This window comes from Desmodus rotundus, chromosome 5 (assembly GCF_022682495.2).
Source record: "Desmodus rotundus isolate HL8 chromosome 5, HLdesRot8A.1, whole genome shotgun sequence".
Lineage (NCBI taxonomy): Eukaryota > Metazoa > Chordata > Mammalia > Chiroptera > Phyllostomidae > Desmodus > Desmodus rotundus.
Window position 1 is genome coordinate 22,990,881 of NC_071391.1, and position 20,322 is coordinate 23,011,202.

At 36.4% G+C, this 20,322-nt stretch overlaps 1 protein-coding gene across 1 annotated transcript; it reads right to left on the reverse strand.

Moving 5' to 3' along the window:
- Positions 1–1,575: 1,575 nt before the first annotated feature.
- On the reverse strand, positions 1,576–16,663 carry DEPDC7 (DEP domain containing 7). Its single transcript, XM_024558995.3, has 9 exons — positions 16,534–16,663; positions 8,387–8,777; positions 6,494–6,621; positions 5,500–5,689; positions 3,579–3,790; positions 2,677–2,819; positions 2,377–2,502; positions 2,199–2,277; positions 1,576–1,894 (listed from the first exon to the last, which is right to left on the reverse strand). Exons 1-9 carry the CDS (start codon positions 16,604–16,606, stop codon positions 1,701–1,703), a joined length of 1,536 nt encoding a protein of 511 aa, XP_024414763.2. The 5' UTR covers positions 16,607–16,663; the 3' UTR covers positions 1,576–1,700.
- Between the last annotated feature and the right edge of the window lie 3,659 nt (positions 16,664–20,322).

The window sequence follows — 20,322 nt, forward strand, 5'->3', positions numbered from 1 at the left end:
ACACAGCAAATGATTGACAGTTCTAGTGATACAGGAGGGATGCCAAGGCATTCGGGTACCACTGACAGTGCTTGCAGTAACCGATATTTCTGAAATTTTTATCCTATTCTTGATTATGAAGTTTGAGGTCAACTGTGGTTTTACTAGATTCTCCATGAAATTATTATTAGAATGCTGTTTTTTCTAGGACCGTGAATATAATTAGGCATTAGTTCTTCATTGCCCTGAAGGAGAGGTGTTAGTTTTGGCTGCCAAGTAATCATGCCATTTGACTGTGTGCAAGAGAAAAGTTGCAGATCAGGTAGTGCACACACAGTTGCTCTGCCAACGATGGTCTCACCACTTTCAGTAGTTTTTTTCTGAAAACTTCCTCACATTTAAATCATGAACTATCTTCTCTTTCATTTTACTTCATTGTAAAGAGAGCTGCCTTCCCTTCTTGCCTATGCAAACAAAAAGCTAACATGAAGTTATGAATTTCTCCCATGTAAAGAGTGTCTATCAATTATATCTTAAAAAATAAAATATTTATTGACATGCTAGCATATTGGTGCATCATTTTAGTTTTCCCTACCTTTTCATCAAAAGTGTAAGTTTAAATAGATGAAATTCAGTCTCATTTTAAATTTTTGGTTTTATTGTAAGGTTGAACAACTTCAAATTGTATTTTATTGCTTGTATATTTACTAAATATATCTTGACAGTCCAGTAGCTCCAAAATAATCATTAACATGGATAAGAAGATGTTAAAGATGTTAGCTCTAATGACCAAGAAATGTATGAGTAGATATGAAGAAGTGACCAGACTAAGAAGGAGGGGAAGGGAAATGTGAGAATAAAAGGAGGAGGAATAAAGAAAAGAACCTATAGATTAAGAGAGACTTAAGAAGCACATTAACCAATTGCAAATTTTGGACCTAAGTTGGATCCCTATTTCAATAAACTGTCAAAATCATTTAAGATGAGAAAATTTGAATACTGACTGCACATTTGATGATATTAAGGAATTGTGGGCCTGTGTATGTGTGATATTGTGGTTATGTTTTCAGTGTTCTTTTAGTCAAACATACTGAAATTTATAGATGAAGTTATAAGGTGTCTGAAATTTGTTGGGGTGGGACCGAGGAATGGGTGGGGGTATAGATGAAACCAGATTGGCCATGAGCTGACAATTGGTGAAACTGGGTAAGTCGTGGGAGTTCAATATTCTATTCTCCATATATATACATTTGAAATTTTCCACAATAAGCTTTAAAAGATGTTGAAGTTTTCAAAAGCATTAGGAAAGTTCAATTTCTGACTTGTCTACAGTTTATGGTAATTAACAAATTCACTTTATCAAATCTTGTATCATTAAGGAAACCTGTTAAGATATAAACCACACTCCTATTGATTTATAATTATGGAGATCATTATTGTTTAATATTTTCTTACATAAACACTACAATGTCATATCATTAAATTCCTATGATGTTCTAATAATGTATTGTGCACAATTATAAATCAACTCACCTAAGAGAGGTCAATACTTAACAGCAATATACCATCTAATAACTCAGTTTCAGACACAAAAGGTTATACAAAAAAGTTTTATTAAGTACAATTTCATATTTAGAAGAACATTCAAAATTATAAATGTGATTGGATCTTTAGGATACATAACTATTAAAATACACAAGTTATATACAGACATTAGAAACTCAGTCTCCAAAATACTCAATAAAGATGTCTGGGTGACACTTATAAAATTGACCTAACAATTTTTTCTTCTCTTTGGCAGGCAGTTTTGGATCTTTATCAATAGTTTTTAATAAATTCAATAGCTCGTCCTTGGTTGTCTTCTGTGTATGGTCAGAATAATCACTTTGATCAATTCTCTGGCAAAAAATATATCCTTAAATATTAAAAGTAAAACGTTCAGTTAATGAATCTATTTTTCAGATTTAAGTACAAAAAACAAGCAGTATCTTTATATTTATGTTCCCCATTTTGTAAAACGCACTGAAGATGCTAAGCCCTGCTGCCTTTCTAACCCCGATCAAGCTATTTTGGAGCAGAAGGAGGCTCTCTGCTAAGTTTGAGGAGATTGTTTAACGTTTAGTTGTAACTAAAGTACAACTACTTATAGCAAAACACTTTCAAATAAATAGTAGGAATATATCTTTGGAAGATTATGAAAATAATGTTTTTCAGATTACCTGTGTCTCTGTTTGGATCTCTTCCATTCTGAATGGCCATGAGCTTAACACTGACGATTTTATGTAGAGTTCCAGGAATCTTAAAAGAGAGGGAGGGGGAGGGACATCAGACATTATTCAAATGCATTTTAATCTAGTGATCTATTACATAAGCTCAAATTAACTATCATAGTTTTACCTTAAAAACATCTTTTTGATGATCCATTAAAAAGAGTACCAGAAGATCAGTTTTGCCTTTAGATAAATTTTTATTGTCAACAATAGCTTTTGAGAATATCCTTTTCACAACCATTCGGTTGTCACTCTATAAAAAGAAAACAAAACATGCCTAATGGTATATACTTAAAGGTTCAATATAAAAGACAAATATTAATAGCTACTATCATTTCAGCATACATGATGCTGATGATGGAATAATCTGACACGTGGGTCCTACAGGTATTAAGGAATGCAATTAACATTTAGATAAAAGACTTACTTCTTTCTGCAATTTAAATTCAGAATGATGTGCTGCAACAGCCATGAAATACAGTAGCCTTCTAAATTCTTCCTTATTTTGGGAATCCAGAAGCTTTATAAAGAGCTGAGTAGCTTCTAAGGCTATTTCGGTCTTCCCATTCACTTTAGCCAAAGGAAAAAGTGCTTTTAATTTTGACCAAATATGACTATATTAAAGGGAACAATATTCAAATTAAAGCTTAAGCTAAAAAGTAAACTTAAAACTTTCAAAAGTAAAACAAAATGAAAAGACCAGGATTTACAATAAACGACCGATACTATCAAGAAAGAGTATTTTCAAATCGGCAGTTAATACCCTAAATCCTTGTAATATAATAATTTTAGGATGTTAAGTGTAACTCCTGGCTTTGTACATAAATTCCCAGACTGTTTTTCATTATTCAATACATTCCAAGGGTATACTATTTGTATAGTACTGATGTACCCAATTCTACCTGAGAAAAATAGAAAGGATCTCCAAATCCCCCAGTTTGTTTTCAATAAACCATGTGGAACAGTCTGGCTTATTGGTAGAGGGACAAAGCAGAGTGTCTGCCATTCTGGAGACTGAAGGGGGAATGGCAGTGTTACTGGTGGTATTGGTTTAGAAAGAAGAAAACTGCTACTCTTTGCTTAATAAGCTTCCAGTGAATGAGAGCAGCATTCTCCTGTGGCTACCAGAAGTTAGAGCTAACTTTAGAGCTTATTAAAGGCTTTTTCCAAATGGTCCCTAGAAGTTTTGGAACAGACGTACTTTCCATGAATCAATCCAGATCCACTCCCAGCTTGAAATTGTACCATTCTGATTAATTTTTAGGACAATTAACTTTTTCTTGTTTCACCCAAAAGACAAATTCTAATATCCATTAAGATCTTACTTACCTAAGAGTTCTGCAATTCCATTATGAACATCACATAAATGATTTAACAGAGGTTCCCTATTACTGTAATATTGGCCAATGGCATTAAACAGAAGTTCTTTAACTAAGTCTATTCTATCTGGTTGCTCAGGAAAGCTTCTGCTTATGTCCACCACCATCTGGTCTGGAAGGTACTCCAAGCAGTCAGTTGCTGCAGAGAGCCACTCATCTTCCCTGTGAGGGGGGAGGAGAGGAGGAAAGAACCACTTTAAAAAGCAAAGAGTAACAGATACACACAGTACCCAATTTACTAGCTATTTCACGTTTGCCACCAGGATGAATTTCTACACACTTAAAGATATGTGGAACTATTTTTAATATACAGCCAGGTCACATATCATGGATAAAAGATTTGGCTTATTACATGTCTTCTTTTTCTTACATTTAAAAACAGTGAAAACACAGAAGCTATCCAGTAAAATATAGAATAGAAAAGGACATCAAAATTCACAGTCTATTCTTTACATTTACAAAGGAGCCAAAGAAATTCTAAGTTACTTGCTGTAAGGGTCCCAGGCAACACTAGAGCCCAGAACTGACTTCCAGACCACTGTTTTCCTAATAGAATGTCTTTTACTACAGAGCTTTGTGTATGGCCTATCATCTCCCACTTTGGCTGGGAGAGAATAGAGGAAGGTAAGGTAGGGTTTCAGAATAATTAAATACTAATTTCCATTTGTAATAAAATACCAGATAGATAACTCCAGAAAAATGCTATATTTCAAGACATAAAATAACTTCTAATATTCAATTTGTTAAAATATATAGTCTAAGAAAAGATTCATATACTCTACTCTCAGGACAACTAATCTACCACCCAGGTGCATTACTGTGGGCATCACCTCTCTGGATACCAGTTTCATTAGGTTTATAGTAAGATTCAGCTAGACAATCTTTAATGTTACTCCTAGTACAATTTCTGATTGTGTTTAAAATTTAAGGTAATAATGTTTTCATGTTATTTTAGATTGAAGAAATGTAATTTAAATTCTGATAGAATAATAGGCTTCCTATTATACATGCATAGTTAAATAACTAGTGTGTTGGGATTAACTTTTTTACATAGGTTTTTACGCTAGCTTTTGATATTCAACTGTGTAATAGTTCATTGAAATGTAGAGCTGGTGAAGTACTAAAAATGGAAGTTGAGCTCCTTTTCTTACATTTCCATCTTCCTAACTACTGGAACACTATCTGCTAAGGCAGAATAGTTACAAATCAAATAAGCTTGAAAATACAAGATTTTAACCTTTAGTAATTTTATTTAGGAGAGAAGCTTCAAAAGTTATAAGGAATATAGTATTCTTCCTTAAGGAAATAAAAAGCATAATTCCCTTATCACTTGAAGTTCATTTAAGCCTTTAAACCTTAAGATTTATATTGAGGAGAATAGTAGACAGAGGTGAGAACAAGAGTTAATTTCATTATATTTCTTTAATAAAACTAGTTAATTTAAAAATACATATTTAACATGTGTTCCAGAAGCATATAAAAGCATATGTGTTCAAAGGAGTGAAAGGATTCTAAGAATTTGCCAAATCTGTTCATTTTTTTCCAGGTTTCTTTGAAGACCAGACATCTCTAAGAGACCAGACAGACCTACATTTTAACAAAGATAAGAAGATGGAGAATAATCATTTTCTTCACTTGATGTGCAAGTAAGTTATATGTGAAACAAAAATGAATATGAAAAATAATGAAATATAAATCACTTTTTCTAATTTTACCAAGGCGATTTCATTCTTTACTTTCCAAATACTGATAATATCAACTGGCAATGCACATGTGATTCTATGGACAGAAGAATTCAAAAGATGACGTTAAAACCCTTAGCAGTGATCATTTTAAAGCGCACTCCCATTATTATATGTATTTCCACATACTGAGAGTCACCATAAGCTTTGAGAATCCCTCGATCCAGATAGTTACTGTTGTTGACCAAGTCAGGCTGCTGCTTGGGTTGAGGAACTTTAAGTACAACCTCTTGCTGTTTGAGTAACGAGTCAAGCAGTGGAAGGTCTACGAGCTGTAGTAAACGGCCAATGGTTTCTTCTTGCCATACTTCATTAACAACTACACAGGAAAATGAGAGGGTGAAAAGTAACAATAGTTACTAAATATTCACCACAAGTGTGCGTAGGCAGGTCTAAGGTAATAAATAAATTTGTGGCAAACCGAAAAAGAGAGAGAGAGAGAGAGAGAGACAAAGAGTCAACCTTATGAAGTGGTTTCTTAAAACAATTTAAGATTTGTTTAAAGTGTAGGAGAACAGACTTTGGACAACAGGAATTCTTTTCATTTTTGTACTATAAAAAGCAATATGGCAGAGATAAGCCATCAAGTCATATAACATGTTAATAAGGACTTTGGAAGAAAGAATGATTCATTCAGTCTGAACACTGGTTTGAAACTCTTGGCTGCAAATTATTCCACTCAGGGTTTCTACAACTTTAGGATGGGGGAGGGAAGGTGGAAATCAGTCATTAAACTATATTCCATTGCTACAGACAAAGAAGAACATAAGATTTATGTTACTATTTTAATGTAATTTTCAATTTTTTATTTAACCCAATAAAATCTTAGGGAAAGAAATATCTGAGAACATATTTAAAATAAAAATCTGCATGCAAAACATTTCAGATTTGAACCTCAGCCAGCTGATAGGACAAAAGTCAGTGTTCAAGAATTGCAACACTGATCTATTTGTTAAAGATAATAGACTTCTGTTAAAACTTAATATAAACAGCTTTAATACACAGTGCGCTCTTTCTTCGTGCTTTGCATATTTAAATTCTAGAAAGGTTAAGATTGAAACATTTTAAATAACTGCATTTGAAGTTAGTCTTCTATTTCGTATTTATGCCATCTTCACCTTACCTTGTGGAGACAGAGTTGCAGAGAGATTTACATGAGGGGAGTTAGCCGGCTTTAAACTCAGATTTTCCCAGAGATCCTCTAAACTTGCTGATTTGATGTCAGATGATTTAAATAATGTCTCTGTAAACCTAAAATGCATTATTTCATAAGCGAATGCTTATTAGTAAGCCTAGGGAAATATTTCAGTATGCAAGAGCCAAGAGTTTCTGGAAAGTTTATGTGTTTCAGAGCAAAAACACACCAAAGCAAATTCTAAAAATCGAATAAAATACAAAACATCCCACCTTTTTCTAAATCAAGTCTACATATACATACACTAAATTCTCCTTCGAAAATTTAGACTCAGGTAATTCAATGAATAAAATTTAGTCAGAAATAGACATACCTGATAAAAACAGTAAGCATGCTAAAAATTTAAAAAGCTTTACTAGGCTCACTGTTTTTATCAGGTATGTCTATTTCTGGGACATGCTTTGGTACAGTGCTAATCTTTTTCTAAATAATTTCCAAAGATCTACATCCTTTATCCCCAGTTCTGAAACCTTAGAAAAACCTTTATTCAGAACTCATTTGATGACAAAATCTGTCCTGAGACTACCATAGCTATTATTTATCCCAGTTAGTATGAATATTTTGTTTACTGCAAAAACATTAACAGGTTGATTACCAGAAGCTACCCTAGATCACTCTAGGGGTGTTATCTATTATATATGTACAAACTACCTTTCTAAAATCTCCAAAGTTCCAAATTCCTAAATGCATCAGTCAGGTAACAAGGTTTTCACATAAAGCATGTGGAACTGCATCTGGAAAGTGTTGACTATGCCCTACCTTATTCTCGTATCTCCTTCCTACATATAGTGGCAAACTTTATCATGTTTTAAGTATAGAGTTTTAGCCCTGGCCAGGTAGGTCGGTTGGTTAGAGCATCGTCCTGATACACCAAGGTTGTGGGCTCAATCCCTGGTCAGGGCACATATAAGAAGGAACCAATGAATGCATAAATAAGTGAAACAACAAAATGATGTTTCTCTCCCTCTTTCTCACTTCCTTCTCTCCCTCTAAAATCAATCAATCAAAAAAATTAAATTAAATAAATATAGAGCTTTAAAATATTTGAAAGTCAATACACCAAAACTCTGACTTTGGGTCAGCTCTGAATTATAAAAGCTTCAATTACCTCTACATAGTTTAGCTGAGGAGAATAAAAGAGAAAAGTTTTGTTTATAACAAATAAATCAGGTCATTATGTACTCATCACCTACATCCATTCCAATTATTGGGTTTTACAATTCTGTCCTATAGTCTATCTTTAAATGACTCCCTCATCTCCACCACTTTCGCTTCTTCACCCTCATCAGTAGACTGCAGTGTTGCCATAGACTCTGAACTGGCTGTCCCATTAAGTTGACCATACAGCTGCCAGGATGACCTTTCTAAAATGTAATCTCATCATGCTTAAAATCTTTCTGTGGCCTCTCAAAATAGTATGATCAAGCACAAACTCTTTAATATGTCACAGGAAACCTATGCATCCTGGGTCCCACATGCCTTTTATACTTCACATCTGCCACTCTGTGGAGTCCAGTGATATCCGACCTGCCTGCCTTTGCCTTCTGTGTCCTCACACCACTTTGCGCATTAACTGTCTACCATTTTTTTACATGATAATTGTAACTTGAAGCAGAAAAAAAGTTTGTTGATTGTTCATATTTTATATTTAGCAGAAACAAATAAATAAAAGTCCACTCTACTTTTATCAAATATACCCACAGACCCAGATTTTTGCCTAATTTACTAATTCAAAAGGAACATAAAGCCAGTCAGCATCTTATTAAAAAGTAGATAAAATCCTGCCAATATCCCCATGACACTCTTACATTATACACCGACCTGGAAGGCGACTGTAGTTCATTCTCTTTGCCACATTGACTGTCTTGGTTAGGTATTGTTGTGAATCTATAAAGGCTGCAGCTACTATCTTCAAACGTAGGTTTTTTGTCTTTTCTAAAGACTTTGGTTGGAACTGCTTCAAATACTTTGTAGTCCATAAGTGCTTGACACACTCTTACCACTTTGGCCCGAGGAATGTCTACATCACCAAAATATTTATTCTGAATTAGGTGAGAAAAAACGACATCTACAGCTTCCGAACCAACAAAGCAGTCATTGTGTCTTTTTAAATGGTGCCTTCGTTTTTTCACCTCCACTTGTGTTCGAAGAGTGTTTATAATGCTGCTCCATACATAGGTGGCTCCAAATGGTTTCTGGGCCACACTGAAACCTGGAATGGAAAAAATATCACAGAGTAACCTTATTCATTTCTGATAAGGTCCAAGCAATCCTTCAGCAAAAAATGACAATTTTCAAAGTTATTAATTAGAAGCAATTATGATGTCAGCTTGTTATTAAAATATTGAATTATTAGTGACAATTCACTTAAAAATTTAGTTTCTACCATATGCTAAACACTGACCTATGTGCTTGCATACAGCAGTGAGAAAAAAAAAAAACCCAACAACAAACAAAATTACGGATTTATACGTTATGGGAAGATACAGACAATACATAGGTGTTACATCAATGCTAAGAAGAAAAATAAAGCTATTTAAGGAAGAGAATGCTATTTTAGATGGGATGTCAGGAAACACCTCTCTGATAATGTGATGAGTTTCTGGGCACCATTTTAAAACCAAGGAAGCAAGCTGTGCAGATATCTGGAGAAAGAGCAGAGAGAACAGAAAGAGCAAAGGTCTTGAGAAGAGGAAGGAGACCGGCCAGCATGGCCTGAGTGGGAGACCAAGGGAGAGAACAGTAGGAAGTGAGATCAGACAGAAGTGGAGATGGGTTTTGGGGATGGGAGGGTGCAGATCAAGTAGGATCTTGTGGCAGTTACCAGTTATGTGAAAGGAACTCTATCAAGTGCCTTGCATAAAATGATCTAATCTTCATAGCAACTCTATGAGGCTGCTATCTTTTTGAAAGATAGAAAACAGATACACAGAGGTTGAGTGTAATTCCAGGAATTGTAAGAGGTGATATTAAGATTTGGCTCATGTTCTATATAATTTTATTTATTTTTTCTCTGCATTCCTTCCATGTTCTATATTAATTTTAAAGCATTTATCAATTAGATAGATAGAATACATAGAGGTACAGTTATAGATACACACACACACATTTGTTGGAATAAACTAATAGTATTAAAGCTTCCTACTATGCAGGCTTATGAATTAAGTACATTGTAAGCAGGGAAAACTAACAGTTTAGTTTCTGCCCAATAGGAGCCTATTGTAGCCTATTGCAAAGATAAGAAAAGCACAGAAATAAAGCAAGGTTTTAGCCTAGCAGAAAAGAAAGAAAAACTGCTTTCAAAGATTTCTTATCATATTCTCCTTCATTGTAATAAACTGATATTTGGCAAAGATACAAAGAAGAAAAGGAGAGACCACTGAAAGAAAAGGAAATGGACCTTAGGTTTAGTAAGCTGATGGAACTGTCTAGCTCATCAGCTTGGTGTCTGGCTGGCTTGCTCTTTGCTTTCTCTCTTTTTACATAAACACAGACTATGCGTTTTTATGGGCTATGCTTTTCAGTGTTCCTCTGAATATTCAGTGGTTCTTATTTTTTAAGTCCATTTTTGTTAAGTGTATTACTTCCTTTATTTTTAGGATATTTTGACAGAGAAGTTGAAAACTTAATTCTTCCCTTAAGGGAATCTAAAGATGGAAAACAATACACATCAGTACAACAGTAAGGAATAAAGGGAATTATAATTAAAGAAACAGCTACTGGAAATTACCTTTCTGCCTTCTTAGATAAAACAGAATATGTAAGGTGAAAGCAAAGATAAGTTCCTGAAGGACATTAAAACTCCACTTAATGCATTCGAGTCATAAATTTTAAGTGGGTAAACTGGAATTCACCTTTTGTGTTGCAAGTAATATAATGAGCATAGTGAACCATTACACTTAATTTTATAGCTACCAGAAATTTTAACATCTGTACCATGAAAATTACTAACATACAAACACACACACACATAAAGCCCTTTACTGTTTATTTGTATATTTCCAATACCAAAAGCTGATGGGTAATTTCCTATCTACTCATTATTATATTATTTTAAAGTAATCATTGATTGTTCTTAATTATAAAAATTCCATTTTAAAATTATAGGTACCTAATTCAGTTATAAACTAAGATGGAAGAAATTGATGCCAGTTTTCCAAATATCATGTGAGCAGTTTTAAGAATGAAATTATAGGCAATCAACTGGATAAATCAAGGTGGAACTAGATTGACTACTGGTACAGTATTTACTCTCTACTGAATTAAGCCAGAATCAGGCATTTGATGGAATCTCAAAATATGTCCAGATCGTGCACGGTGTTCAGAACCCCAGAGCAGCTGTACTGTTTCCAACCACAGTGACTAAACAAAGGAGTGTTAGCCATTACTGTGCTAAACTACCAGAGATTATAGTGAAGATGCAAATGAACTTAACATCTGTTCTCCAGTCTTTCATATCTTCATCGTACTGTTAATAGCTAACATTTAGTACTTACAATATGACAAGCTCTGCCTTCTCTCATTTAATCCTGAAAAACTTCTCTGAAATAGTTGTTAATAATCCTATTTTGAGGTAATTAAGGCTTAGTGAATTAAACAAACTTTTCTGCAGTTTCACAGGTAGTAAATATATACAAACTAGCTTTTCCTTATATATATATTATATACATAACATATAACATATATAATATATATGATATATATGGCCACCAACTAATGTTACCCCAATAAATTCAATTTATAAAAAAGCAAGCCACCAGATAGTTTTAGCATTAACTTTCATTGAAGAATTGGATTAAGTGAAAGAGCTTTAAGTGAGCCAATGAGATCAGAAGAAACAAAATACACAACTTTAAGATTTATGAACCCTTAACCAAGCTGTTTAAAAACACTTGGTAGTTAATACTCCTAAAATAAGGCAGGATATCACAAATTCTATACTATATATTGTCCACAGTACACAGGGTAAAACAGGAAAGGAAAATAAGCCAGATTCAAACTTGTAGAGATCAGATTGCCCTTTAAGTACCAGTGAAACAGACTTCTGAGCTAGTGATAATATTAATGATGAAACAAATAAGTCAGCTGAGCTACAATCAGGTTAGCATACAAACTCTAAAAGATAAGGCTGGGTCACTTATTAATTTGAGATCAATAAGACAACTGAAGTGGGTAAGAGGGAAGGGATACACAGCCTCAGTGATGTGGAAAAGGCTAATCTGCACATGGGAATTAAGAAGTAAAGAATAAATTTCCCCATATTAACTTGCTGCTTAAATATGGGAAATCAGGAAGTTTTAAAGGTTGGATAACACAGTATAAAAGATTAAAGAACAGGTTAGAGCAGGATAGTAGGCACCTGTGAGCCACACAATGTTTCCACAGTCCTCCAGGCATGATACAATTCAGCCCTTTCAGGTCCCTTCTGTTCTTACTGACCATTAATTCCCAACCATTGCATCCTGGGATATTTCCCCTCAAGCATCGCCACCCACAGACCCAAACTAGCTCATGTTCATACAGATACTTTAATACATAATATACCTGGACCTAACAAGTAAATGTGCCAAAACCCACACCAGGATAACCTGTTTTTTAAATGCTGACTTCACCAGTTGAACACAGATCCCCCACATGCTGGTTTGAAACTTCCTATTTATCATCATCTAGTAGCTGAAATGAACATCGGAGTAGCAGACCATGTTCAGTAAGAAATTATTGTGATTTCTAAATAGGGTTGAAGACATCAGAACTGTACAATAAATGCTTTGTAAGCCTAGCAACTATAATTGAAGCTTCAGCTTGTCCTCAAACCTCACTTGCATGAGCTTAAAATTCTTTAGACTTTATATCGCTCTCTACATCTTGATGCTTCCTTATTTATATTTGGTCAAGTGTGTTTGAAAATAATCATGACCAAAGGATCAAAGAGTCTGCAGACCAGCTGCAATCACCCTGATAAGAAACTTAACCTCTATAGATTCGCTTCATTTACTTCTACAAGAGTTGAATGCTATGTTTAAGGCTGGTTTCAGGTCTAAACTGACTGTAGGATTTTAGAAGCTGAAATTACACCTCTCCATTTAGATACGGATATTGAACACCAAATACAATGTAGTAAGAAATGAAGCATACACAAAATTTGACAATCCCAGATGAAAGCTTTTTGGAAGGTAGCCTAACAAGAAGCCCAGAAATTGTTTTCAACTAGATCTATAACATACTATACATGCTTTTGCGCACTATATAAATCTAAGCCAGTTAACATTCATTTTTCAAACAGCCTCATCTTTATTTGCTTGAAAAGGTATCTATTTTTAAAAAGCAAAGACCTGCCCTTTTAGGTATTTGAAGTCTACCAAAGGGTTACCAATAATGAAAAAGTTAAGCTTCTAACATTGAACTCTGATGTATATTTGTAATGCAGCAAATAACCATCTTCACTTCTAAAAATGCACACTAAATAATCAAGCTATTACTGAAATAATTTCCTAAATATCAAGTCATAAGACAGGCATGTCAGGAAATTATACTTACTCAAGAGTTACAAGGGGAAAATCAGCCTCAACTGATCTGTGCAGTCAGCATCAACTGTGACCCTGCTGTGAAAGCCTCTTTAAGGGCTAAAACACTTACATAATCATTTTGAATAGTGAGATTATGTTAATTCCTTAGAAGATCAATGTCATTATAAAATTGGATCCCAATAAAATGTAAACATATACACAGAACTACTAAAACATGCTAAAAATGAATATGCAAGAATTTTATTTTAATTTTCAGTTATTAAGCTGTCCCCCCTCCAAAAAAGAAAAAAATTCAAATAGTTCATTGTAGGTAGTTACCACAAAAATTGAACAGTGAGCTAGTGCCTTATTTTTTTCAAATTTCCTTATAGCTTGCAGAAATTCAAATTATTTAATTGCCTTATAGAGTGCTTCACATAATACAGTCAGTTATTCAATGCTTGTTAGTTGTAGATTACTGCCAACTACTAAAAAATTTTAAAGAAGGGTTAACACAGTGGTTCACAGTGGGTGATTTTACTCCCCACTAGACATTTGACAATGTCTAGAGACATTTTGGTGTCACATGCTGAGCAAGGGGTAGTGCTACTGGCATCTAGTCAGTTGAAGGTGCAGGGATATTGCTAAACATCCAACAATGCATAGGGCCAGCCCCCCAAACAAAGCAAATGTCAATAGTGCCAAAGTTCAGAAACTTTTGGTTGATCAAATACTGTTTAGACATGGAAACTTGTGTTCATGCAGCAGACACGGTGCTAGGTTCTGTGAATACAAAGCGTAAAACAAGAGCATGGGTTTTGGAGTCCCAGAAACCTGGGTTCCATTCTTGCCTCCATCATTTACTAATAATGCAATCTTGGGCACACTGCCTAACTTTCTTTCAAACAGTTAATTCCACTTCTCTCGGTTACTGGAAGGATTATATGAGGCAATATAGGTAAAGAAGCTAGCACAGTACCCAGCAATTAACAGATATGTAACTACAAACAAAGAGGGAAACTCACAATCTAGGAGAGCATAATGAGATGTGGACTCAATGTAATGTAATATCCTAGATGGAATTCTGGAATAGAAAAAGGACACTAGGCAAAAACCAAGAATATCTGAGTAAAGTATGGTCTTAGTTAATAAAAATGTATCAGTATTGGTTCATTAATTGTGACAAATGTACTATACTAATCTCAGATGTTAATAAAGGAAACTGAGTGAAGGGCATATGGGGACTTGATGTACTATAACTTCACTGTTTTGTAAATCTAAAACTATTCTAAAATTTTAAAGGTTTATTTTAAAAGTAAAAAGATATCTAAGAATCCTCTAAAACATTTCCATACACATACAATAAATAAATAAAAAGAAAAGGGAGGGTATCTTTCTTCCTCTTTCTTTCTCTGAACTAAGAGGATAGTCTGCCCTCAAAGAGCTTACCCTTCACCTATTCATGCCACCTGGATGATGTCAAGCTTTGAACAGTATTCAATTAAATAGACCACTAGCAGATGTGAAGACAAGATGCGATATATGCCACAAGATTTAGCTCTTCATCAGAAAATAACAAATATAAAAATCCGAAATCATTTAAGATATGAGAATTTTATTTAAGGATTTTTTTTTTCAAAAGAGGTTTTAAGACATTACTTAGAGAATTGTCAAGACCAAGGAAAAGGACTACATTTATTGGGCACTAACCCAAACCTGACAATAGATAAAGGTGGAGAACTGTGTTTGGGGTGCTAAAACTAGGCAGCTGTGACTAAGTAGATAAAAATTCCTGTACACTGATACCGATATTGCAACACTTTTACTGCATATTGGCTTTGTAGTCCAAAGTTTGTTTTCCTCCTGTATGGTATTAGAGTCGTCATGCTGAACGAAGCCTGAGATTTCTTCTGAAAAGAAGGCCGCGGGCCTGTAAAGTATGTAAATTAAATTTCTACTAATAAGAACGGTGTAAACATATGTTAAGAGACCTATCATCCCAAGTAGGCATTGGCCGCTGCTTTAATTCATACAGATTAATGAGATAGCATATGGGAAGTACTTTGAGCTCCCTGGAAAAGTGATACCAGGTGAATTCAAAGAATTAAGTTACAGTATTGAGGGATAACAGTATAACATACCACTTTCTTGTTTGTTTATATTAAAAGACAAATGTCTTTGAAGTACTTGCTGCAAGTTAACATACAGACTTCATTTCTACATAAATCGGGTCCCTGGTCATTACAGCCCCTTTATGGTATGGACGAGTTACCAATTGGTAGAGAAACAAAAGTACAAAGCTGCTTGCCAGAGCACATAGAAGGGAAATGGCAAGGAACCAAGAACGGAGGCTCCTATTACTGTGCTCACTGGGACTGTGCAAGGCAACTAAAGTGTGGAAGAAGGATTAACAAATGCTAACAGGTAGGGTTCCAACTGTAGCAAACAAAACAAATGAAAAAAAGCTACTGCCTTTTTATTGCACTTGGTGTACAGAGAACCAGCGGTCTTTTCCTTAGGTTCAAATAGGCTCAGCGGCACTTCAACTCTTCTGGAGTCATCTACTTAATTCTGAGTAGATGACTCTCCCTTACACCATCTAAGAACCTGTTCACAGGTGCCCAAAGCTTAGAATTGGTATTTCATCTGTTGGGAAAAACAGGATGCCATAATTTTAATCATGTAAAACTTGGGAGTTTCTTTCACTCAGAAAGTGAGCCTAAAGATTTCTCATGACTATTTCCAATATTGTTTGATTTTACATTTTCAAATGAAGTATTTCCCTTCATTTCACAATGTAAAAAAAAGGAGAAATTCTGAATGTAGTTATCATGTGCTTCTCTGAATCCTTTAACTTGGATCAGAATAAGGTCAGTATTATTATCGTTCTTAGGAAAGTACAGATGAAAAGTAGGTCCCTGTCACAATTTATCACTGGCATTTGAGGATGAAAAGGAGCATTACTAATTGGAAGTCAAACACAAGCCAGGGCTGCCCCCATTTGCCCTAAGTCAACTCACTGACCACTGTCACCTGGCAGCATTTTACAAATGAAAGGCTTTTTGTCAGATAGGGAACCAATTCCTATGACACGCCACACTGCAGCTACAGAAAGGGGAAAAAGTTGTAACTCGTCTAAAGGGGAAAAAAGCCAAGTGTTATATGGATATCCTAACTATATTTACTGTGTTATAGATACACTAGAATCGGAATTTTATAACTGATTATCCGATTCATGTCATTTGGGCATTTAAAGAAACCAAGATGCTAAGCAAACTGCCCCCCAAAATATGATTAAAGCTGGTGACAAAATTCACCAACGTCTTTCCTAATGTCCTGTAATTATTTTTTTACTGAAATACTGCTTATCCAGAAAGTGTATCCGGTGCGAGAACTGTAGTCCCAGCCCGCCAGCCCACCCGGTGACCCCCACCCTCCCCGGACAGGGTCTTCAGCACTTACCAGGAGGCCTCTCCGCCGGGCTGTGGAGAGCGGGAAGGTTCAGCCTCGCTGCCTTCTCCCGCACGGTGGCCATGGCCAGAGCCGCCAGAACACCACCTCCTCCGATCGCAGCGCTGTGAGGTCGGAGCAGGCGGCCGCCTGTTAACTGGCCCCAGACGGGGCGGGGCTCCCGCCAGCCACGCCCGGGACCGAGGACTGGCCCCCTAGCCGCGGCTGCCCTGCGCCGCACAGTCCCGGTCACGTGCCTGCCGGGGCATCGAGTAACCCGCGGCCCCGAGCACGAGAAAAAGGTGCAGACCACGCCCTCAAGGACAACGCTGGCCACTCTATACTCGATGTCCAGGTAGAAAGTCTTTCGGTGTGTCCAGCGCTGCGAGTTCACGCCGGCCCCCACGCGGCTCGCATCCCACCGCCGCTCAGCACCGCCCAAGCGCAGGCAAGGGAAAGTGCCCGGCAGGCTTGGACTAGCTGGGTGCAAACCACGTTGCATCGGAGATTAGCTCTGGGACTCGGCGAGTTGTTTAACTGCTCTGTGCCTCAGGGTCCTCACCTGTGACGCGGGGGTAGTATAAGTATGTGCTTCACGTTGTTTTTTTATGAAGATTACACGAACTAATTCATGTTCAGCGTTTTAGTAGTTGGGTCTGGGACATAAGCGCTTAAAATTACCTGAAGGTAATAAATGCATGTAGCTTTTCACACATCCCTCCCTGTAAAGAACAAACAAATCTTTATCTGGCCCAGGAGAGCAGTGCTTAGAGGTCATAATCGGGAGGGCATCTGGCAGGCCTTGGGGCTGGCTGCCAAGGCAATTGTTGCTGCCTCCAAAGTAACTCTGAATGAGAAGGGTAGGGACAGAGTTTGCCATGGAAAGGGAATGAAGCCGAGTAAAAGGGGAGGGTGGGCTGTTGATGGCAAGTTGAAACAGGGAATCCTGGGGTCCATCGCTGGATCTCTGAAAGAATGAGTGATCTAAGAGACCAGTAATTCAATTGCCAGATATTTGCCCTTTTTTTCTTTTTGAAATTCGGGGATTTTACAATTATTTTAAACCTTTGGTATATACATGTCTTGGAAGGAGAATGCCTGTGTGATCGGGTTATATAATTAGAATGGTATTCAGGTGGGAGTTGATTACTTAGCTCTGCATGCAGTTGTTTCAGAGAATACATACCAAGAAGCTGTGACCCTGGATGCCTGAGTTTAGTGGGCAGTTGCTGTTCCTAAGATCTAGAAGACCAAGGGCTTGGCCCTTCTTTCTTTTCTTTCTTTTTTTTAATGTGCTCTCTCCCCCTGGTGGTTGTAAAACCTGGACTCACTTCCGTTAAAGGAATTTCCTTTGTAATTTCTTCTGTTGGCTCAGAGATTACATAGAATTTAGGAGCCGTTTCCAGCGCCAATAGGCGTGTTATCTATAGTCTGTCCCATGTTACATAACAGCATGAATACACAATTCCATCCTCGCTACTTAGGATAAAAAAAGCTCATCCTTTTCTGAAAATAAGTCCTGACAAACACCTATACTGGGTCTTTGAAGAGGTTGGTAACTTAAGTGACCATTTTGATAATTTAAAGAATTTTTAGTAGCTTGTGCTATATTTGTCTACCCCACCTGAAATGTTGTATTTATTTCCTCTTTTCTACCTAACCACATTCTATATACCCCAGAGGCCTAACTCAAATCCCACCTTCTTCACTGGACATATTTTTCCAGGTCACCCTATTTCTTCTCTGACCACTGATGGCACTCATCAAGTATCTTACTATTTAGCCTCGTACCCCCTTTGTATAGCTAGATACTATCTAATTATTTCAGCACAATCATCTTGATTATCTAACAAGATGGGAGAATTGTCCAAAGCAGGGAGCCCATTTTAACCTTTTAGATTTCTTTCAGTATTTGTGGTGCTGAGCAAAAAGTAGATGTCTTGATTTTCTTTATCAAAATACACAGTGCTGCCCTGGCTGGTGTGGCTCAGTGGATTGATCACCAGCCTGCAAACCACAGGATTGCTGGTTCGATTCCCAGTCCAGGCACATGCCTGGGTTGTGAGCCAGGCCCTCTGTGGAGGGGCACATGAGAAGCAACCACACATTGATGTTTCTGTCCCTCTCTCTCTCCCTTCTCTTCTCTCTAAAAAATGAGTAAATAAAATCTTTAAAAAAATACACAGTGCTTTAAAAACATATCCGCATCATACTTTTAGAAGTTGAATGGTTAGAAACCTCTCTTGAAGGAAATTCATAAAAATTCTTTTAATCTCCAGCAAGTATCACAGTCAGTGTATGGTCTGAAAGAAAATTTCTCCCACCCCTTTCTGATCAATTCAGTGTATTGCTGCATAGCCTGCAGCCTTTTTTCTTTCTTTTAATTCTTGTTCAGTACTATAAAACCACCACTAGCGTGCACCCAAGTGGTAATTTTTGCAGGATTATTTTTCACTTCGAATGCTTTAAAATTATTTTTATTGATTATCTCAATAAGTGTGGCAAGTCAGTATTACATTTAGCATATGGGAAAACTTCACTTAATCTAAATTTGTGTAAGCCATTCGAGAGGTAGGAAACAGAACAGGTAGTTTGTCTCACTAACCTGTTCTGGTGCAATCCTAAATAAAAATATTATAAACAAAACAAAACAAAAAACCTAAAAAAACCAACCAATACCTCTGGTTTCTCTAGCAGTGTAAACCAATGATGAGTAAAAATCTTTTGGAGTTTTTAAAAATTGTATTATTAAGGTGGTAATCTGCCATCTTTTCACTATTAAAACATTGAAAGTGTAATTTTTAAATTTCTAGTTCAAATGTTGGCTAATCACATTTCAGTCTCATCTTAACCAAGCTCCACCCTACCAAAAATTATTATAGTAAGACTACTTGTGTTTAGGAATTTATCCCCCTCATATGTATTCTCATTGTTTTGGAGGGGACTGCCAAGTGTTAGGGAAAATGGGGAGGAAGGCACTGAAAAGAGAAGGAAATTACAACTTATTTTCTGGAAAGGATCTGATACATAATTGATAAATTTGTGTGAACTGGTTAGTAAGTTACCTTTCCCAGGATTCTTCCATTTTAATCTTAATTTTTAATAGAATACAACAAGATTGTCCCCCATTAAAGACATTTTGAGCAATAGTACATTACATAATGAACATATCTGGGAAGCAAAGGGAGCCTCTTTTTTCTAAGATTTTATTTATTTATTTTTACACAGAGGGGAAGGGAGAGGAAGGGAGGGAGAAAGAGAAGGAGGGACACATCGGTGTGTGATTGTCTCTCGCACACCCCTCTATTGGAGACCTGGCCCGCAACCCAGGCTTGTGCCCAGACTATAGCCCATTGGTCAGAAATACAGGTGATAAGCTGGGCTTGTGACTGGCATCTAAAGTGGTGGTGGAGGGTAATCATGTGGGAATGAACCGTCACCCTGTGGAAATGATGCTATCTCCGGTTAGATAGTGTCAGAATTGAGTTGCAATGTAGGACGCTCAGCTGGTGCTGGAGAATTGCTTGCCTGATGGTATGTGAAAGCCCCTCACACACATTGGAATTGGGTGCAGAATCTTACTGACAGAGTAGGTAGTCAATGAATATTTGATGATTTAAGGAATGAAAAGTAGATTCTTTCCTCCTTGCTACTGGGTTCTCTTATTTATATTGCAGAATTGTCTCATAGGCTCCTCTAATATCTGCCTAAAAATAGGAGAAAGTGATCCACCTTGGATCTCCATTGTTGTGTTGTTGAGCACCTTCTCTCCAACCTTTAAGCGGAGCAGTTTATTGGTGT